The sequence below is a fragment of the Bos mutus genome, chromosome 1 (assembly GCF_027580195.1).
Source record: "Bos mutus isolate GX-2022 chromosome 1, NWIPB_WYAK_1.1, whole genome shotgun sequence".
NCBI lineage: Eukaryota > Metazoa > Chordata > Mammalia > Artiodactyla > Bovidae > Bos > Bos mutus.
Window position 1 is genome coordinate 69,079,938 of NC_091617.1, and position 22,771 is coordinate 69,102,708.

The 22,771-nt window shown below is 35.7% G+C and overlaps 1 protein-coding gene across 1 annotated transcript in view; it reads right to left on the reverse strand.

Moving 5' to 3' along the window:
* Window positions 1-22,771, reverse strand: part of OSBPL11 (oxysterol binding protein like 11) — a 92,397-nt gene that overhangs the window by 21,161 nt on the left and 48,465 nt on the right. The window contains exons 7-10 of the mRNA XM_005904485.2: window positions 21,319-21,464; window positions 15,452-15,592; window positions 8,460-8,958; window positions 5,430-5,616 (exon numbers count right to left, since the gene is read on the reverse strand). Of these exons, the coding sequence (XP_005904547.1) occupies window positions 5,430-5,616; window positions 8,460-8,958; window positions 15,452-15,592; window positions 21,319-21,464 (973 nt within the window). The remainder of the gene's footprint in view (window positions 1-5,429; window positions 5,617-8,459; window positions 8,959-15,451; window positions 15,593-21,318; window positions 21,465-22,771) is intronic.

Here is a 22,771-nt window from a genome sequence, read left to right on the forward strand (position 1 = left end):
GCTGAAGAAATATTGCCAATTAAATGAGACTAAAGGGATATAACAAGAAAATGTAATGCATGATCCTGGGTCAGGAGAGAATACATCCCTAATTATCAGGCCAATTTACAAAAATTTAATATGCATTATACATTAGATTGGAGAAGGCGATGGCACCCCACTCCAGTACTCTTGCCTGGAAAATCCCATGGACAGAAGATTTTCCATCCAGGCAGTAGGCTGCAGTCCATGGGGTCGCGAAGAGTTGGACACGACTGAGTGAGCGACTTCACTTTCACTTTTCACTTGCATGCATTGGAGAAGGAAATGGCAACCCACTCCAGTGTTCTTGCCTGGAGAATCCCAAGGACGGGGGAGCCTGATAGGCTGCTGTCTATGGAGTTGCACAGAGTCAGACACGACTGAAGCAACTTAGCAGCAGCAGCAGTAGCATATATTAGATAATGGTATCGTATCATTTTATATTTCCTGAATTTGACAACATTCGTGATTATGTTGGTTTCCCTGGTGGTTAGACAGTAAAGAATTTGCCTGCGATGCAGGATACTCAGGTTCAATCCCTGGGTTGTGAAGATCCCCTGGAGAAGGGAATGGCTACCCAGTCCAGTACTCTTGTCCAGAATATCATGGACAGAGTAATTATGTAAGAGCATTTTCCTGTTCTTGGGAAATTCTGGCTGAAATACTTGGGGTAAAGTGTCACGATGTTTTTAACTCTCAAATGTTTCAGGAATAATAATAACAATAAAACAACAATGACAATAAAGTATGTGTGTATAAATATAGAGAGATTTTGATAAGGCTGTTGTAACAAAATGTTACCAACTGGAAATCTAGGCAAACGGGACATGAGAATTTTTATAACTCTTCTGTGGGTTTGAAATGATTACAAAAGAAAAGATAAAAATAAGTAAAACAAACAAAATATATCATTAAATGTTTGAAAGTTTCATTGGCTCCCACTGCCTTCAGAATAAATATTGAATTTGTCAACAAAAATATCACTAAAGATAATAATGATAGGAATGTTAAATCATAAAAGGAAGGCTGAACATGCCCTATCTTTTAAAGTCCCTCTAACTTTTAAAATAGATTCTGTTATCAACAAAATTGTGGCTACAAAGTAGTTAAATAAATGAAACTATTTTTGTATAGAAGGGCTATGAAAATTACATACAGAGAAAAAAGGAACTATAAAATTAGCCACCTTTCCTCCCACTCGCCAACCTGAATCCTAATCCAGCTGATTTGCTCTCTGGAGCTGCCCTTGGAGATTCAGCCATTGGTGGGCATCAGGCTCGTCAGCACATCTCTACTTTGCTTGTTTACTGCCTGCTCCTAGCAGGGAATACTGAGTGAGACAGACAACAGCTGAGTTTTAAAAAATACAGACACAGGAAGTCAAAGGACATGATTATGGACTTCATCAGGAAGAGTGGGTATTGCTGAGCGTTAAGAGTTCACAGAACAGAGAAGCCTTATGATAAATAATAATGATTTCAAAAGAAGTCCAGTCATTATTTACTCAATATAGACATGGGAGAACTCACCCTGGAGAAAAATCTTTATTAGTCTTTCATATGTTAAATGGCACAAGAGAAAACAAAGAAGAGGAAAATTATATGAAGACAAATGCTGTGAGGCAACTCTCTATAATCATTCACTCCTTAAACGACATGAAAGAGTCCATACCAAAAAAAAAATATTAAAAAACCCTGTATGAATGAGATTTATGTGGGAAAGTCTTTCATCACTACTTGACTCAGGTAATACAAGATAATTTATACAATTTACAAATGTAGTAATTGTGTAAATGGCCAGTAAATGTAGACTTTAGCCAGAGCTCTACCTTAATTGACATCAGAGAACTCCAAGGAAGAAATGCTATTTTTGAAATCAATGTAGGAGACCCTTTAGCTGGAGCTCTGGCCTCAATGTACAGAAGACAATTCATATTGGGGAGTAATCCTATATACATAATGAATGGGAAGAAGTCTTCAACAGGAGACTCTTGATGAGTACCAGAGAATTCATAGAGCAGATACAAGTTCAATTAAATGAATGTGAGAAATTCTTTATTCATTGAGCAACACTTGTAAAACGTGAGAATTCACTGGAGAACAACACCTTGAATAATATGAATAAAGGAAAGTCTTCAATAACTATTAAAAACCTTATAATATTAAAGATTTCTCCCTGGAGAAATTCTATACATACAGCCAATATGTAGGTGTAACTCTCAATTTATTAAACATGAAGAGAGTGCACAACAGGTGTTTTCAAACTTCTGAAAGGTTATCCTAGAGGAAAAAGGGAGTATCAATTGTACAAAGCTCCAAAAATATCAAATTCAAGGGCTCATACAGAAGTTAACCAGTAGCAGATCAAAACATCATTGGGAAAAGCTATAATTTGACAGGGTGGATAAGACTGTATCTTTAAGAAGAAAGAAACTCACACTTACTGTATTTCCCTCACACTATATACAAAAATAAACTCAAAATGATTTAAAGACCTAAAGCCATAAAACTTCTAGAGAAGAACACAGGAGAAACACTTTTTAGCATAACTTGTAGCAGTATTTTCTTGGATTAGTACAAGGAACAAAAGCAAAAATAAATGAATGGGAACTAATTAAATTTAAAAGCTTTTGCACAGCAAACAAAACCATCAACAAAATGAAAAGAAAAACTATGGAACGTGAGAAATATTTGAAAATGATTTGATCAATAAGGGATTGACACCATAACATTGTATAGCAATTAACCTCCAATAAAAAGGGGGGGGGTTAACATCCAAAATACACAAACACCTCATACAACTCAGTATCAAAAAAAACTCAAACAACCAATCAAAAAGTGGGCAAAAGACCTAAATAGACAGTTTTCCAAAGATGGCATACAGATGGCTAACATCAACATGAAAAGATGCTCAATACTGCTAACCAATAGAGAAATGCAAATCAAAAAACAGTAAGATATTACCTCACCCTTGTCACAATCACTATCATATCAAAAAAATCTCCAAGTATCCAAAGAAACACAAACAAAAAAACCCCAGAAAAATAACTAAGTGATGACGAGACAGGCAATCTACTGAAAAAAGAATTCAGAGTAAAGATAGTAAAGATGACTCAAGACCTCAGAAAAAGAAGAGAGGCACAGAATAAGAAGATAGAATTGTTTAACAGAGCTGGAAGATACGAAGGACAAACAGAGTTGAACAACATAATAACTGAAATGAAAAATACACTAGAAAAAATCAATAGCAGAATAAATGAGGCAGAAGCACAGATAAGTGAGCTGGAAGACAGAGTAGTGGAAATCACTGCTGCAGAACAGAATAAAGATAAAATAATGAAAAGAAATGAAGACAGTTTAAGAGACCTCTAGGACATTACATGCACCAACATCTGCATAATAGGGGTCCCAGAAGGAGAAGGGTCCCAGAAGAGAATAGGGCTTCCCTAGTGGTTCAGATGGTAAAGAATTCCCCTGTAATACAGGAGACCTGGGTTCGATCCCTGGGTTGGGAAGATCCCCTGGAGGAGGGCATGGTAATCCACTCCAGTATTCTTGCCTGGAGAATCCCCAGGGACAGAGGAGCCTGGTGGGGTCACAAAGAGTGGGATATGACAGTGACTAAACACAGCACAGCACAGAAGGAGAAGAGAGAGAAAAGGCCTGAGAAAATACTTGAAGAGATTACAGAAAACTTCCCTAATATGGGAAAGGAAATAACGACCCAAGTCCAGGAAACACAGAGTCCCATACAGGATAAACCCAAGGAGGAACACACTGAGATACATATTAATCAAACTGACAAAAATTAAAGACAAAGAGAAAATATGAAAAGCAACAAATAACACTCAAGGGAATCTCAGTATGGTTATCAGCTAATTTTTTCCAGTAGAAGCTTTGCAAGCTAGGATATATTGTACCTCTGCAGGCTCAATATATTAAAGTGATGAGAAGGAAAAACCTATACCCAAGAAAACTCTACCTAGCAAGGCTCTTGTTCAGAGCTTTACAGAAAAACAAAGGCTAAGAGAATTCAGCACCACCCAATCAGCTTTACAATAATTGCTGAAGGAACTTCTCTAGGCAGAAAAGGCCACAACTAGAAACAAAAAAAGATTATGAATGGGAAAGTGAAAGTAAAAGTCGTTCAGTGGTGTCCAATACTTTGCGACCCCATGGACTATACAGTCCATGGATTCTCCAGGCTAGAATACTGGAGTGGGTAGCCATTCCCTTCTCCAAGAGATCTTCCCAACCCAGGGATCGAACCTAGGTCTCCCACATTGCAGGTGGATTCTTTACCAGCTGAGCCACCAGGGAAGTTATGAATGGGAAAGCTCACCAGTAAACATAAAGCAAAGGCAGGAAATCATCGACAAAATGTGAACCATAATAATACCTTCTCTGAGGATAAAGGACAACTATTTTGATAATCTCCAGTGGTTCTGTTTGAGTGATTTTTTTTTTTAATTCTGTGCTTCAGTATTTTGAAATTCGTATTTTTTAAGGCCCATTCAATGCCTGGGAGTCAATAAATCTTTCCACTTCTAAGACTGTTCAGTACTAGCTGTCTGGTAAAGACGTAAAATAGCTATACACACTGAAAGTTTCATACATAACCGAAGCTAGTGCATTCTGGTATGACCATGTAAGAAAACTTTTTGCAATAATAAAGTCAAATTTTCATTCCCTATGACCCAACAATTCCACTCCTAGATATCTATCAAACATAAATTCATACATTCACCAATGTTCTAGAAACACTATTTGAAATGGCCCAAAATCGACGTACATACTTTTATATGTTATTCTTTAATACAAACTGTAAAGAAAACTATCCCTACTTCAGAATAATCAGAATAGACATCAAAAGCTAAAACAAGGGGTATTCTTTTGAGGATCCTGTTAGAAAACTTGTCTTCATGTAGTTGGGTGATCTGGACGAGTGCTAAAGAGACCAACAAACCATTAAGGAGTATAATAACTGGCCCATTCCTAGATGGAATGAGAACAAAGCCATTATTCAGTACTGGTGCCTGAAGATATTGACTTCCATCATTGTGCTTCTTGAATTATTCTTTATAGATTAGTAGATATATTTTCTTCCTAATCTGTAGCAATATTACCTCTACTGAAGTCTCGGTCCAAATCTGAATCACTTTAAAAGCAGAAATTGGACCAGAAACAACGTACCATTTGTTAGGAGTTCTAGTTTATTAGAGTAGAAAGATCTGTCACTATTTTTAAAATCAGATCATAATTTCCAGAATTCCTTCAAAGATGAAATATATTAAAAAAATAAACATGAAAGAAATCCAACCTCATTTCACAAAAAACAAAGCAGAAAATGAATGAGTTATAATACAAGATTAAACTGATAAGAGCCAGATATCACTAAAATATTCTTACCGGTGCAGTTTGCCACCATAAAACGGCTTCGTATGAAATGTGATGCTGGCTGAGTACCCAGTTTTTGCACAGTTGACGTTGACTTTGCCACCCAGTTCTACCCAAGGAACAGTTAAAATTGACCGGGCATATGCACAAGGCAGAGAAAACGTATACTCTTCTCCATGCTCCAGTAGACTGAGAATACCTGAATGTGAAAACATGAAGGTGGATAGTATGTTTAAAAAACAAACAAACAAACAAAAAAAACAAACAAAAAAAAGATAGCTATGAAAAATCCATATTAGGATTTTCTTCTGCCTGGTAAAGGAACATCATAATTTTGCTTAATTTTCTTTTTGCTTTGGATGAAATTGGATTCATTTACAATTACATTTGACAACAATTCATGGTAACAGTTAATCAAGGTTACTTTCATAATGACCTTATTATCCCTTTGGGTTCATGGAACAAAATTCCCTCTAATGCTCCTAAAAATAAAATAAAACTTCAAGTCAGAATTTAAGTCCATGCTAGACTGTATCATCCTAAGATCTGATCTTTAGCTAGTACTAATAACTTTTAAAGTAGTTTTTAGAACAACTAAATATCTAACATAACATAGAACTTAATCTCAAACAACATGGGGGGAGTTCGTCATTTTATTCTATGCATATTAAGATAGAAAAAAGTTATTTTATGATATAAACTAATGTCATCATAGTAATTTTGCTTGCCAAATTCTGAAATATTTAAGGCAAAGCTACAAGAGTTAGAAATGGCAGTTTTCAAACAATATTCTAATGGGGCTTGTTCCATATTAAATGATAGTATATTAAAAGATGACTTTAAAAAACATATATGAAAGAGAGTTACAGGGAAAAAAGGGAATTACATTAATGAATAATCAATCTATCACAGATGATTAAGAGACATTGAGAAGACTTGAGCTAATTACATTACTAACCTAAGCTCATTACCTAGTTCACCATCAAAATAAACACTGAACTGGATATGTACTGCTAGTTTGAACTCTGAGGATATCTCTCTCTTAATAAATGCTCATGAAGTACTGTGTTCTTAATGTTCACAAAAAAGGGCAAAAATTATATTTTCATATAGTCAAATTTTTAGGACAAATAGATTGAATTCTAAAGCAGTCTACCTTACATAAAGCAACAGCAACTATTTTTTGTAGTAGTTTTCACACAGGGCAATAATAAATTGAGCCACATGAAAAGAAACATGGTTTTGTATATATTTATATATAATGGGAGCTGTCAGAGACATATATATATTTGGTTATTCAAGTATTTGATAATAATTTGATTAATTCTAAGTTGGAAAGGAAATCATGTTTCTTTCTAAAAACATTTGGCCTTATAAATTGGATTCAGGATCTTTTATTTCTAGGAATATAGTTAACAAAAGTTAACATTCATTATGGAATTTAAGGTCCAAGAAATATGTAATTATTGAAAAGGAAAATAAGACTAGCTAGGATAACTGAAATTCAAAGAATCCTAAAATCTCATTTATCTAATAATTAAACACATTTTCCTCCTACTTTAAAAGAAAAACAGCTGCTAACAGGAGCAAAATAAATTGTGAGAAGTTCCATTCTCTGATTTAATTTACCTTCTGTTGAAGGTGTCAATGGTAATTTAATTTTAAAAAGACAAATCTATGAATATACAACCAGCACTTAAATAATAATAAAAAAATATCAATACCACCTTCTCATTTAACACATGAGTAAGCTATTAATGCTTTTCCTCATTTCTTGAGGTATTTCCTTTCTTAGAGTGGGAGAAGCCACCAGATACTATCTGTCTCATGAACTGGTAAGAGTAACTGGCCTTGGGGAGAGTGTGCCAAAGAATGAGGGTCTTAATCTGACTATGCCTTAATTTCTATGATTCTGGACACATTCCATCACTACCAGACTTCAGGTTTTTCATCTCTAAAATAAGTAAACTGCTTTGTGAAGAGCCTAAGGTTAATGTGATAGACCTTATAACGGAGTTAGCCAACTTTTTTTTTTTTTTTAATACAATATCTTACTATGTTATAAAAAATTTGATTAGTTTGAAACATTACTTGGAAACTGACTCATAGCACAACAGGTGTTAAAGATGAGGAATGCTTGTAAGGGGAATAAAATATTTTCTTCAGGGCTAAAAAAACACAATCTCAAAATGTTAGGGTCACAGGCTTAACTACACCATGCTTATATTTAAAACAAATTTTCTCATGCATAGGAGTGTTCCTTTGACATTAAAATAGCAGAGTTTTTTTCTTCCATTATATTTTCATTAACTCTGCAATGATTTCTGTGGAGACTTGTCTGTTGTTGTTAATCTGTTTTTTGTATTCTTAGCCAAAAAACACAGAACTTCTTTTAATTGTTAAAAGAAATTAAAAGAAAACAATTCCTTTTAAAAACAATTTCTTTTAATTGTTATAATCATTTGTGCTGGAATAGATTTAAAGTTTGGCAGTATATTTTAAAATATTTTATTAATATTTCCTATGATATATAAAAGATACAGACATAGATTTACCTAGAAAATATTTCTTGAGTGCTATTTATAATAAAAACATGTTTTATGTTTTAAAGCATTATCAATAACTTGAGAAAATATTCACTGCAAAAAAGGAGGACACAACTACATAGAGAGAATCCTAATTTTATAAAACTGAAAGTATGAACACACACACATAGAAAAAATACAAAATACTAGCTATATTTATTTATCTCTGAATGAAGGAATTAGACATACTTTTTCACCTTGACACTTTTCTAAGTTTACTAAACTTTCTATAATAAAAATAATTTACATTTAAAATCAGGAAAAAAATTGCAAAAGAAATTTTTGTTTGTTGATAGATTCACCCTCTCCCCTCTACCAACATTCTAAAACATACTAGGAATTGGGGGAAAAAGTAGTACACATACAGTTCAAATTTACAATTAATATTTATCTAGCTTCCCCCAATTTAAGGCTATAGTTTGATGTGAAAAATTGGAGAATAATTTTTTCTACTTACCTTCCCCAACCATTGTCACGCCTATTGACATGCCTAAGAATTTGCTCTTAGTCCAGACATGTGCATTTACACATATCTTCCTCTCTGCACATTCAGCATAAAATCCTGAGACTGGAGGATGATGGGAAACCTGCTCGGCAACAAATCTGACTGTGTAACAGTCTGAACCCATCTGGTTCAAAGCCTCCTCTGACGGAGGTACATGATTTGTGATGGCCTGTGTAGAAGAGCTGTTAATGACACTGGATGCTACCTCGCTTTTGGGCATCCTCCAGGAACAGTGAAACGTTTCTCCAATGATAGGATTGTATGGTTTCTTAGCAATGGCTCCTTTACGGCCTTCGTGAAATGAAGTAAGGTAGTACTCAACAAAACGAATCATCCTGTCCTCAGCTGTAGCTCCATTAGTGATGGCTATAAATAGGTCTGGATGAGACATAAAGTCTGCATACATTTCCAACAAGGATCGCTTCTCTAAGATAAATGTAGGAAGCACCACCTAAAACAACAATAACAACAACAAATCAACCAAAGAGGGAAGTACAAAACAACAGTAATAAATACTTTCAGAGAATTGAGATGATATTATACACATGAAACAAGAATGCTTTCTGAAAAAGAAAATTCAGAAAAAATTAAAACATGATAGGAAAAATTAAAATTCAAGAGAATGGTTAGAAGATAAAGGTGAGGACCTTCCTAGTCTGGTCCTCTATTCTCCTATGAGATTTCTGCTTCTTTCAAGTCTGTTTCTTTATTTTGGTCTTTATATTCCTAATTAGAGGTCTTCTCAAAGACCTGATACATCTGTAGAGAATGATTCTTATTTCCCTGAAAATATTTCATTCTAGATGGGTATTAAAAGCAGAGTCACAAAAGACAAGTAATTTGTGTCAGTAAAAAATAAGCGTGTTATACTTTGAGGAAATCAAAATTGAAAAAGACACACGTACTCCAATGTACACTGCAACACTATTTACAAGAGCCAGGACATGGAAGCAACCTAGATGTCTATCAACAGATGAACAGATAAATAAGTTGTGGTACATATATGCAATGGAATATTACTCAGCCATAAAAAGGGATGCATTTGAGTCTGTTCTAATGAGGTAGACGAACCCAGAGCTTATTATACAGAGTGAAGTAAGTCAGAAAGACAAACATGGTATATTAATGCATATACAGGGAATATAGAAAGATGGTGCTGATGAACCTATTCACTGGGCAGCAGTGGATATGCAGACATAAAGAAGAGACTTACAGACATAGAATGGAAGAAGAGGGTGGGACTAATGGAGAGAGTAGCAAGGAAACATATATACTACCATATGTAAAATAGATAGTCAATGGGAATTTGCTGTAGGTAACAATCTGGAGCAGAGAAGGCAATGGCACCCCACTCCAGTACTCTTGCCTGGAAAATCTCATGGACGGAGGGGCCTGGTGGGCTGCAGTCCATGGGGTCACTAGGAGTCGGACACGACTAAGCAACTTCACTTTATTTTTTCACTCTCCTGCATTGGAGAAGGAAATGGCAACCCACTCCAGCGTTCTTGCCTGGAGAATCCTAGGGACGAGGGAGCCTGGTGGGCTGCAGTCTATGGGGTCGCACAGAGTCGGACATGACTGAAGCGACTTAGCAGCAGCAGCAGCAGCGACAATCTAGAGGGGTGGGATGGGGAGGGAGGTGGGAAGAAGGTTCAAGAGGGAGGGAACATTATGTGTACCTATGATTGATTCATATTAATGTATGGCAGGAACAAGCTCATTGTTATGAATCAATTATTCTTCAATTAAAAATAAATTTAAAAATATAAGCATGCTTAAAAGGAAATAGCCTTTCCAAATGGTTAAGGTCAAACAATCAATTCAGCACTTGAAGAGGGTCAACTAAAAAAAAAAAAAAACAACCACTTCAAATTCCTAGGTTGGATAAAAGTATCATAAGGGGAAAGACATAAGGGAAGAGAATGGTAATTTACATTTAATTTTAACCTCAAGAAGACTAATTCTAAGAAAAGACCTTTTGATACTTAAAGCCAGGTAGGAAGATTAAACATTTTATTTAAAGCAGAATTGGAGAAGCACTGAAATTGGTTCAACTCTGTGACAAAACAATCTGGCAACATTTTTTCAAGAGCCTGAAGATTTCATATCCATTTAGCCTAATAATGATTCTTTGAAGAATCTAGTCTTAGGAAGTAAGAAACCTGAAAATAAAATTAAAACAGTCTATGTTTTTAACTCTGTACTGTGCTTAGTCAGTTCAGCTGTGTCCAGTTCTTTGCAACCCTGTGGACTGTAGCCCACCAGATTCCTCGATCTATGGGGACTGTCCAGGCAAGAATACTGGAATGGGTTTGCAGAAGAGCTATGCCCTTCTCCAGGAGATCTTCCCAGCCCAGGGATCGAACTGAGGTCTCCCGCATTGCAAGCGGATTCTTAACTAGCTGAGCCACAGGGATGCCCCAGAATACTCTGGGTCTAGTTAAGTGATATGATAAAAGGGTACAAAGTAACCCTCTATAAATTAAACGATTGATATTAAGACAATTTCCCACCTAGCCCTCTTCTCCTCCCTGACTCCTACTTGCTTTACCTACCTAAGCAAGAAGTTAGAAGAATTTTCTTCTAGGGGAACTTGACTAACCATAGAGGAAAAATCTAATGATACTAACATCAGGTTCCCCAACAAATTCAGATTACTCAATGTTGAAAAGCACAGGCTCCACTCACATGTTCAAAACTTAAAATCAGGTTTTTAGTTCCTCTATACTTAAACATGAGTGGAAATCCAAGAAACATCAGATCTCTAAGAATACCTCTCCTAAGAAATATAAAGAAAATATACAGCCAAGATTGTACTCACTATTCACTTTCCTCTAAGTAACACTGTTACAGGGTACATATATAGGTGGTAAAACTATAAATGAAAGTAGGGGGATGATTAACACAAAAGACAAGTTAAGTTGTTACATCCAGGAGAAAACAGAGGACTACAGCTGGAAGGGGCACTCAGAGAGCTTCCAAGATCTGGCAATGTTCTGTAACTTAATCAGAGGTGAGTACACAGGTATTTGTTTTACCATTGTTTTCTGAACTGTTTCTATGCACTCTAAGCCATGTACTTCTATATGTACAATACACTTCATAAAGAAAAGATATTAACTGAAAAAATGGAAACGTTATAAAATTGGATATAAAATATAATTATATAAAGAAAAACTGAAAAGAAATCACAAAAAGTAACATTTGTGTTGTTAGGATGGTAGAATTATAGATTTTTTCCTTTCATTTTTCAAAAACTTTCTTTGAAAAGTTTATACTAAATTCATGACACTATTTTTTTTTTTCATGACACTATTTTTAAAAGAACAAAATAATGGAGGAAATGGCTATTACTTATTCACAATATGCAAGTAAGGACCTTCTTTGTTGCTGTAGTCACAGTACCTAGAACAGTGTCTGGAATATAAGGTGGCCTGACATCACTTCATGGGAAATAGATGGGGAAACAGTGTCAGACTTTATTTTTTTGGGCTCCAAAATCACTGCAGATGGTGACTGCAGCCATGAAAGTAAAAGATGCTTACTCCTTGGAAGGAAAGTTATGACCAACCTAGATAGCATATTGAAAAGCAGAGACATTACTTTGCCAACAAAGGTCTGTCTAGTTAAGGCTATGGATTTTCCAGTGGTCATGTAGGGATGTGACAGTTGGACTGTGAAGAAAGCTGAGCGCCAAAGAATTGATGCTTTTGAACAAGAGGAGAAGACTCTTGAGAGTCCCTTGGACTGCAAGGAGATCCAACCAGTCCATCCTAAAGGAGATTGGTCCTGGGTGTTCATTGGAAGGATTGATGCTAAAGCTGAAACTCCAGTACTTTGGCCACCTCATGCGAAAAGTTGACTCACTGGAAAAGACCCTGATGCTGGGAGGGATTGGGGGCAGGAGGAGAAGGGGACGACAGAGGATGAGATGGCTGGATGGCATCACCAACTTGATGGACATGAGTTTGGGTAAACTCCAGGAGTTGGTGATGGACAGGGAGGCCTGGTGTACTGTGATTCATGGGGTTGCAAAGAGTCGGACACGACTGAGCGACTGAACTGAACTGAACTGAATACCTCATAAACCCCAACATTGTTCTTATGACTTACAAACCTACATTTACTAGAAGACAGTAAACACCACAATAACCAAATAAACTCTATACCTACTGCTCATTTTAACCAATTTTAAAGCTAGTGTTTTCTGAACCACTAATACAAAAATATTTCTAGAATAAAAATGATACTCAGTTGAAATACTAAGATTAGATGAAAGATGAATTGTTAGATGGCTTTCTTTATTCCTAAAATATCTGCTTCTTAGTAGGTTATTAACTTAACCAACTTACAAACTTTCTTATAATTACTGTAAATATAAGTAGAGAAATATGTTTTTTGATTTTGAAATACTTCAAAGTGAATGTTAAAAGCAAAATGTTTTTAAGTTACATTTTCAGGTAAGTAATTCACTGGAATCAAACAATCTTTTAATTTATACTTTTGTTACCTCACAGGTATTGAAAACCTCAATTCGAAATATACATCCTGAAGTCAATTTTGAAATTCCAAACTAATGCAAAGTAGCATTAGTAGTGATTCAAAATATATAATTCTACAGTAAGTAATGTCTAACATACATAGGTTTTGAACCTCATTGACTTTCTAAATCAACGTCATGGATTAATTGTTAAAACAAATAAAGGCACACTCATTAGATAAACTGGGAATGGAGAAGATGGGCCTAAAATTAAAAATTATATATCGGTGCTTCTCAAACTTTAATGTATATATACATATTTATTGAAACACAGATTCTGTTTCTCTAACTGTGAGATTGGGGCTGAGATTATACATTTCTAACAAGTTCTCAGGTGATGGTGATGATACTGACTTTCAGATTTTTTTTCTCCTTTCAGTTCTAAGGCATAACTGACAAATAAAATCATAAGTTATTTAAAGTGTACCTTGTAGTGATTTGATATACACATATATAGTTAAAGGGGGCTTCCCTGGTGGCTCAGCTGGTAAAGAATTCACCTGCAATGCAGGAGATCCTGGTTTGATTCCTGGGTCAGGAAGTTCCCCTGGAGAAGGGATAGGCTACCTACTCCAGTATTCTTGGGCTTCCCTGGTGGCTCAGATGGTAGGAATCCACCTGCAATGTGGGAGACCTGGGTTCAGTCCCTGGTTAAGAAGATCCCCTGGAGAAGGGCATGGCAACCCACTCTAGTATTCTTGCCTGGTGAATCCCCATGGACAGAGGAGCCTGGAAGGCTACAGTCCATACGGTCACAGAGAGTCGGACACAATTGAGCAACTAAGCACAGCACACAGTAAAAGGACTTCCACCGTCAAATTAATTCATGCCACATTTTTAAAGTAGCAAGCCTTCAGACCAGGGGTGTGCAAACTATGGCCTTCAGGTCAAATCTGGCCTCCTGTTTGTGTAATAGTTTTGTATGGAAATACACTCATTCCAATCTAACATATTGGGTTGGCCAAAAGGTTTGTTCTGTAAGGTGTTACGGACTCCCCTGGTGGCTCAGATGGTAAAGCGTCTGTCTACAATGCAGGAGACCCGGGTTCGATCCCTGGGTTGGGAAGATCCGCTGGAGAAGGAAATGGCAATCCACTCCAGTACTATTGCCTGGAAAATCCCATGGACAGAGGAGCCTGGTAGGCTACAGTCCATGGGGTCCCAAAGAGTTGGACACGACTGAGCGACTTCACTTGCTTACTTGCTTGCCTGTAAGGTATTACACGGAAAAACCCAAATGAACCTTTTGGTTAACCCAGTATTATCCTGGCTGCTTTTACAAAGGCTGAGTTGAATACTGCTGATCCTTAAACAATATGGGTTTGAAATGCAGGTCTACTCATACATGGATTTTTTTTTCCAATAAACATACAAAATATACATGTAGAACATCATGTGCAAGACTTGTACTGAGGTGGATAGTCCACCTTTACATAGGCTTAAGGTGAGTAATACATAATATAAAATGAATATGTTAGTTTTATTACTGTTTCATAACTTTGCTTTCAAAGAATTATATTACCATAACTATCATACCTCTCTCATAAGGCAAGAAACTGTGTATTATCACAGGTATGTGGGATTTTTAAAAATTGAACAATGTTTCGTATATTATATCATGAATATGACTGTAATACTGCACGTCACAAAAATCTTATAACAATATTCATTAGTATATAGGCTAGGCTACCATGAAGCCTAGGATACCATAAAACAATCATGTTGCTGCTTCATCATTATCAATGCATAAATTATTATACCTGTAAATAAACATGAATATTTTTCATGTTCTTTTCATTTTTGATGTCTAGTATTAGTAATACATATAAACAAAAGTTGTGCTGAGTATTTTTGTTATTGGTAAGGCTTCCAGTAAATAAATTAGTAGCTAAGTTTTGAGGGATTTCAAAAATTATATGTGGATTTTCAACTGCATGAGGGCCTAGTGTCCCTAACCCCTACACTGTTCAAGAATCAACTACAGCTACCTCAGAGATCTATGCCCACATAGCTAAAAACATCTACTATCTGATACTTTACAGAAAATGTTTGCTGACCTCTGTTACAGATAATACCCAAAATGTACTATCAAACATGAAATAAGAATAAAGCAGCAGGATCAATGACTTTAATAGTTTTATGGGATTAAATCCTTTTCTTTAGATTTTCCAATTCTGTATTCCAATGGACTCTTTTATTTTGCACAAAAACAAGACTATAGGTCTTTAGTTGCCATGTGACTTAATCTGCACAAAAAACCATCACATTTTTAATGAAAATAAGAAATGTTGATCAGGAAAAAAAGAAACCAACTCATAAAGATTAAAAAGCCCTGACAGCATTAACAATTATAGGTATAGTCCTGACCAAATGATCTTCATAGACTGTTTATCCCATTACTTACTCTTGTTAAGTCCATGCCCAGCTTGAGCTGTGATAAGAGATGTAGAATAACACTGCGTTGCTCTTCCACAGCTCCCAGGTCATCCTCCTTGTTGTCACAAGTATCCTCCACCTCATCATCTGCATTTATTTCTTCAGGTTCCTTGATGCAAAATAAAGCAAAAGTCTATTGTTACAAGTGCATATCAATATGCACTAAGAATAAAAGTATAAACATCAGATGATGACATATTGGGCCTAAACGAAACTGAGAGCAGACAAAAATCTTTCAGAAAATACAACTTACATCATTTGGCCATGGAATAGATTTGCTTCAAAGAACGCATTATCACTGACATTGGACATACTGTTGTTTTGTCATATGCATCACACATAAAATACATATGCTTTGTGAAAATAGGATTTTTCAGGAAGAATGAAAAATGTCTCATCTGAAACTTAGGCTTTGAAGGCTTTCTCCACCTGCCTAGGGGCCCTACTACTATCTATAATTCAAGATGTTTTGAGAATTAAATATTTGCCCCATTTTTAAGCTAATACTGTCAAAGTAAAATTTTAAAGTGACTGTACATATCAAGTCTAACTTCTGTAATCTGTATTTAGATATTTACTCATCCTTGGAGTTGTCAGGAAAAAACTGTGGGGATGAAGAGAATTCCAGGTGCAGGTATGGAAACCCTGTAGTTGGTTATGCAGTCTTAAGACTACAAAACATTCTCTGTACAGTTTTTCAATCAATCAATAAAACAACCCCTTGAAAAGCCAAAATTGTTTACCCTCCTCCTCCAAATAACTGCTTAAAAGAAATCTAATTTCATTTCATTTTTTAAATTAGGTTTATTTATTAGTTTTGGCTGTGCTGAGTCTTTGTTGCTGCACATGGGCTTTCTTTCGTTGTGGCAAGAGGAGGTTACCCTCTATTTGTGGTGCATGAGTTTCTCATTTCAGTGACTTCTCCTATTGCAGAGCACAGGCTCAAGAGCACGTGGGCTTCAGCAGCTGTAGTTCGCTGGCTCAGCAGGTGCAGCTCACTGGCTCAGTAGTTGTGGCGCAAAGGCTTATCTGCCCTGTGGCATGTGGAATCTTCCTTGACCAGGGATCAAACTTGTGTTCCCTGTATTGGCAGATGGATTCTTTACCACTGGACCGACCACCAGAGAAGTCAGAGAAATCTAATTTCCTATTTTTATGTAAACAACAAGTAACAGTTTCAAATCCCAAAATTCTAAATAATTTTATTGGATGTCACTTTCCATGTTTATGTGGGGATGGAATACGATCTTTCTCAGGGGTACCTCTTTTCATTACCTTTGTGCAAGAGAGCTTTCATGAGTATATTATCTTTGGTAATGTGTTAAATTTTAAGTTATGAGGGTTTTAAAAAAGAAATGATTCTGTTAATGTCTCTGCTTTTAATTTTCTATTCCCATAAACAAATCCTATCAAATAAGAAGCCCATCTGTTCTCTGTAGCTAGACAAAGAAAACCAATCCTAATCAGGCATAAAATCAAGAACTTAATATTCTTAAAAAATATTAAAAACAAAATACAAAACTTGGTGATAGAGATGAAAAATAATGAATTTCTGGTCATTCTTTTGCCTTTGTTCTCTTTTTTCTTCTTCCTTTCTATCATCCCTTCTATCAGTAAAATCCTTATTATATCAAATTCTGACAAATCAATTAATAGTCCAGTTCAGAAAGCAAAGAAGAACTAAAGAGCCTCTTGAAAGTGAAAGAGGAGAGTGAAAAAGTTGGCTTAAAACTCAACATTCAGAAAACGAAGATCATGGCATCCAGTCCCATCACTTTATGGCAAATAGATGGGGAAACAATGGAAACAGTGCCAGACTTTATTTTTTGGGCCTCCAAAATCACTGCAGATGGTGACTGCAGCCATGAAATTAGAAGATGCTTGCTCCTTGGAAGAAAAGCTATGACCAACCTAGAGAGCATATTAAAAAGCAGAGACATTACTCTGCCAGCAAAGCTCCGTCTAATCAAAGCTATAGTTTTTCCAGTGTCACACATGTGGATGTGAGAGTTGGACTATAAAGAAAGCTGAGCACCGAAGAATTGGTGCTTTTGAACTGTGATGTTGGAGAAGACTCTTAAGGGTCCTCTGGACTGCAAGGAGATCAAACCAATCAATCCTAAAGGAAATCAGTCTTGAATGCTCATTGGAAGAACTGATGCTGAAGCGGAAACTCCAATACTTTGGCCACCTGATGTGAAGAACTGACTCACTGAAAAAGACCCTGATGGTGGGAAAGACTGAAGGCAGGAGGAGAAGGGGACGACACAGAATGAGATGGCTGGATGGCATCACCAGCTCGATGGACATGAGTTTGAGTGAGCTTCAGGAGTTGGAGATGGAGAGGGAAGCCTGGTGTGCCACAGTCCATGGGGTCACAAAGAGTCAGACACGACTCAGCAACTGAACTGAACTGAGTCCAATTCATTTCTTCAGAGACCAAATACAACAATTGCTTGTATATACCACAATTATTTGTTTTTACGACCTTAAGGAGAGATTCCCAAAGGCGAATTTCTCAATTTCCCTTTTCTATGGCTAGTAAGTCTGTTAGGAAGTACTTCCTGTAATCTACCCTAAGTCAGTTGCATAATACAGTTTAAGTATATTTGTGAACGTATACTTATTATAAATCAGAGAAAAAAACTGATCATTCCTCTTTCTATATACAATACTAAATATAACAATGTTTCATTTGAGAAATGTCAAGGGGGGAGAAATACAGATCTTGATTAAATAATGTCCTTCAGCTTCTGAAAGGTACTATTACATTTGAGGTCAGAACCTAGGACACAGATTAATAATGCAAATATATCCTTAACATTATTATACACAGTTATACCCAAAGTTTATTGTGTAGTTTAATGAAAATAGTATTAAACTAAAGAGATAAAACAAATTTGACAGAAAAGCTAAAGAACATATTTTTGTTATCTTTATAAAAATAGTCAAACACTTAATAGAAAAAAAAGGAATTACATTCGCGAATAAATACTGATTCTAAAGTATGATATGAATGGAAGATTCTGGAAGCTCTCTTTTCTTTTTGAAATGCCTCTTCTTAGAGATCATGCCTTTCTCAAACAAAAGCTTAAGGTTAAAAAAAAAAAAAGGCATTACCAAAATTCAAACAAACTGCTCAAATGTATAAAATCCCTACAAACTCAGAATGACTAGTAAATACAGTGGCAAAAGCAGTTGAGTTTCTAGGTATTCATAATATCCGGAGATTGCATGGCAAAAGGAAATTCCACAAAACTCATACCAATGCCATTTTTTGTTTTCCTGATTTCTGACTTGGGCACTAGGGAACTGTGGGCTTCATTCTAGCCTCTAGCATTTATCTTCTCTATCACCTGACAGCAACATTTCCACCACTATAATACATGTTTCCAGCTTGCACTGACACTTATATTCCAAAAAAGGCATAGGTGAAATTTTCAAACAATTCAGGTCTATTCTTGTATGCTTGAAAGTGAAAGTTGCTCAGTTGTGTCTGACTCTTTGTGACCCCATGGACTATACTGTCCATGGAATTCTTAAGGCCAGAATACTGGAATGGGTAGCCTTTCCTTTCTCCAGGGGATCTTCCCAACCCAGGGATCAAACCCAGGTCTCCCGCATTGCAGATTCTTTACCAGCTGAGCCACCAGGAAAGCTTGAGTGGAGTCTAAAATCTTTTGTTAACTGAAAAAAAAGAATCTATGCACTTAGAGTTTTTTCTGTTTGCACTAGGTCATACACTAGGCTACTCATTTCAAAAGGTTTAGAAATTCAACAATCCTCTCCCCCACATCCCTGTGCCCTATCTCTACCATGTTTCTATCCTGATCTCCAACATGTTTTGTATTCTCATTTAGAAGAATAAAAATGTTGTGGAGTATATGACCTATTGTTTGTAATTTTTCACAAAAAATTATAGTCCTGATCTCTGCAAAGCTTTGGTTTCATCATTTCCAAACTGTTTTTCATGTACATTAACAATCATACATCCTCTTCCCACATAAAATTCAACATGTTTATAAACTATACTAAACCTTTTCTCTTAAAAAGCTTTCTTTCTAATTTTGCTAGGTTTTGTGAATGGGACCCTAATTTTAATCTCAATTTAGGCTCAAAAACTTGGAAGTCATTTGTGATCCAACCCTATATCCAGTCAATCACAAGTTCAACTGATTTTTTATTTGAAATGCATATTACCTGTTCATGTCTTCATTCCTACTTCCACAGACTTCTATCCACACTTCAATTCCAAGTCATATGATACACCAATCTTCTTATACATTTTGCATCCCTCCTCATGCTCATGATCTCAGTATCTGTCACAGTAAGACTAAATTTTTCTGCCTGATTTTACACTGTATTCTGTGTAGCAGTGTTCCAGGAATAATTATTCCACAAAGAATGCAACATGAATGGCCATCTGGATTTGTAAAATCCAACAACCCTGGGGTCATTTTCCATAAACTAGGTGCTCTGCTAAATTTACTTTATCTTAATAACAACTTATAATGTATTATTACCCCTACTTTACAAATGAGAAAGTTAAGCATGGTTAATGAGTTGGCCCACATGTTAGTAAATGACAGCACCCAGGTTCACCAGCATCAGGCAAGCCTTCCCCACAGTAAGTAGGAACTCTAAATGATTTTAAGTCTCTCCAGTGAAAGAACGGTCTTCTATTTTTGTGTCTCCTCTAATTCTTAACATTGGACTTGTCATATACTAATATAACTTAATGAATACTTACTAACTGCTTGACTTCACAAATGAATTAGTTAAGAAACTAAGAAAAAGAGGATTTTTTTTTTCTTCTTCCTCAGTCACCCTGCTGCCACTGCCTGCCTCCTTGAGTCAAAACCTTTGCCAGCTTTGGAAGTCCCTGTGTTATATGTTTCTTTCAAGAAGTAATTTACTAATATATAAATAACCATAAACCACGCCTGACTCTTGACTCAGTAATTTTAGCTGGGAATAACTTAAGAAATAATCTAAATAAAGGGGAGAAAAAAAAAATAAAACAGTAGACAAAATGATAGAGCATTATTTATAAGAACAAAAAAAAATAACAACCTAGACATTCAATAGCCTACTTCAACCTTTAAAATTTTTAATTATATAGGCCAGAATAACATATAAAAACACTTATGAGAAGTATCAAGTAAAAAGAGCTTAAAACAAAACTATCTATGTAATTATGATAACCATAAAAATAAAAGATGTAAACTCAAGAGGCAAAAAAACAGTATGATATGTCACAGAGGTAGAACTAAGAATAGAAGAGAGCCTGTTTAGCTTCTGGGAAATGTGCAACGAACATTACTTTACTAAAATATTAAACTCTAAGACTGCGTGCTATTTTAAGTAGACTAACACTTTCTTTCTTTTTTAGACTAACACTTTTAAAAATTGGTTTGGTACAGTGCTTACTATCAAAAAAAACCTTAATAGTAAACTTTTAAACTTAATAGCAAACTTTTAAACTTAATAGCAAACACCTACTAAATAATGTTAAATTAAGAAATCTATGAGATAAATATCACGCAAATAATCTTCCATTAGAAAAGCTGTTTTCCAGAAAAAGAAAAACATGTAAATTTTAAATACATTTATATAAAGCAAAAGTAAACTAAAACTAAGAAGGACACATAATTTAACCTGGAAAACACAGTAGGTACAAGTTTTACACAATAGAGCCCTTCCAAAGCCAATGCAGTTCAAAGTAGAACAACTCTTAGAGTGAGCTCTCTAGAGTATGCACATCCTGACAATGAAAAGGTGCTTTTCAGTAATTCCTAATTTTTACTCCAAAACTGTATTTTCGTATTACCTTACCCTTGCTAATAGTCCAGATTCTGCAACACACTGCTCTTCTGGGACTGCCACTGGCTTACTTTGCTCAGTTGCAAAGGGCTGGTCAGCTCCATTTTTATAGTGGTTTGATAATGGTATCTTTGGTTCTAACCATTCGATTGTCGTTCCTGATGAAGTAAGAGAAAACTTTCGCTGAAACTTGCTCATAATCTGGAAAGTTCAGCAAATGTGGATTTTATTAAACGATTTTGTTTTGCATCTACAAGGCTAAAAGCAATTCAAAACCTGTTAAGAGACTCTGCAAGACAGTGACTTGTATCTCATTAGCATGAGCATGACGATTGGTTATTTTACAACAGAGCAACCTGCAACTTGTAATCAGATACCATTTAAGTGAATCAACCCTGAATAGGAATGAACTCACTTCCTGGGAAAATCTGAATCATTAAGTGTATTCTCACCCCAATAGTTGACCTTTCTGCATGAATCTTGACCCTCTAGTGATAAGAAGTATGCAGTTAGACTTGAGGAAATCACAATTACAGGAATAGCCTGGGATTGTGAAACAGTAAAATCTACTTCAATTTGGGGTTGAACCTTATTCTCAGTACCAATTTTCTAACCAATCAAGATAACCCCACAATCTAATTTAAGAATTGCAGATCCATGTCCATTATGGTTTTCTTTCCAATCATATAAAAAGGCTCCATATACTTTTAAACTGAAAGGTTCTTCTACTGAATAAATAATAGCTGACCTAATGAAAGACAGTGGTCACATTTAGAGACTTGTCATCTTCTCAGTTAATGACTCAAATGTCTCTTATTACCCTCAACTAGTTTAACAAAGTGGATTCTATGCCTAATCAATAATGGAAAATGTTCCATTTGATTTCAGAGGCTGATCTAGGTTTCACAGAAGCTTGGTTATACAGTGTTACATTAAGGGATACTCAGACTACTACACCAGAAATTTAAAAGGAGTATGGAATTTACTTAGTCTATAACAAAATCCTAGACTTCAGTAGAGGAATAAATTACAAAGTACCTACCAGGCTTCCAGAGCATCTTGCCTTGGCACTTAGTTCAGATTCACTGAGGGGGATTCACAATTGGGGGAATGCCCTGGATAAGTTCATGGGGCCTGTTTCAAAACTCCAAAGAAATGAAAGCTCTTTGTTTCTACTTTGATATGTTTATTTTTAATATCAGCATCTAGATTCCCCTACTTCTTGAAATAAGATGCACATAAACACTGAATTTAAGAGATTTGTTTTAAGAGATTATTCACAGATATTTCACAGATGATTCACATAACAAAATTCTTTAGCAAACAAATCATCTGGTCTCAGGGTCCTTCTAAATCAGTTCTTTCTAAAATATCTTTCTTTCACAAGCAAGAGGAGTTCATTGAATCAGAAAACAATGAGTGTTGGGAATACTAAGTTACTACTATTAATTCATTGTGATGGCGG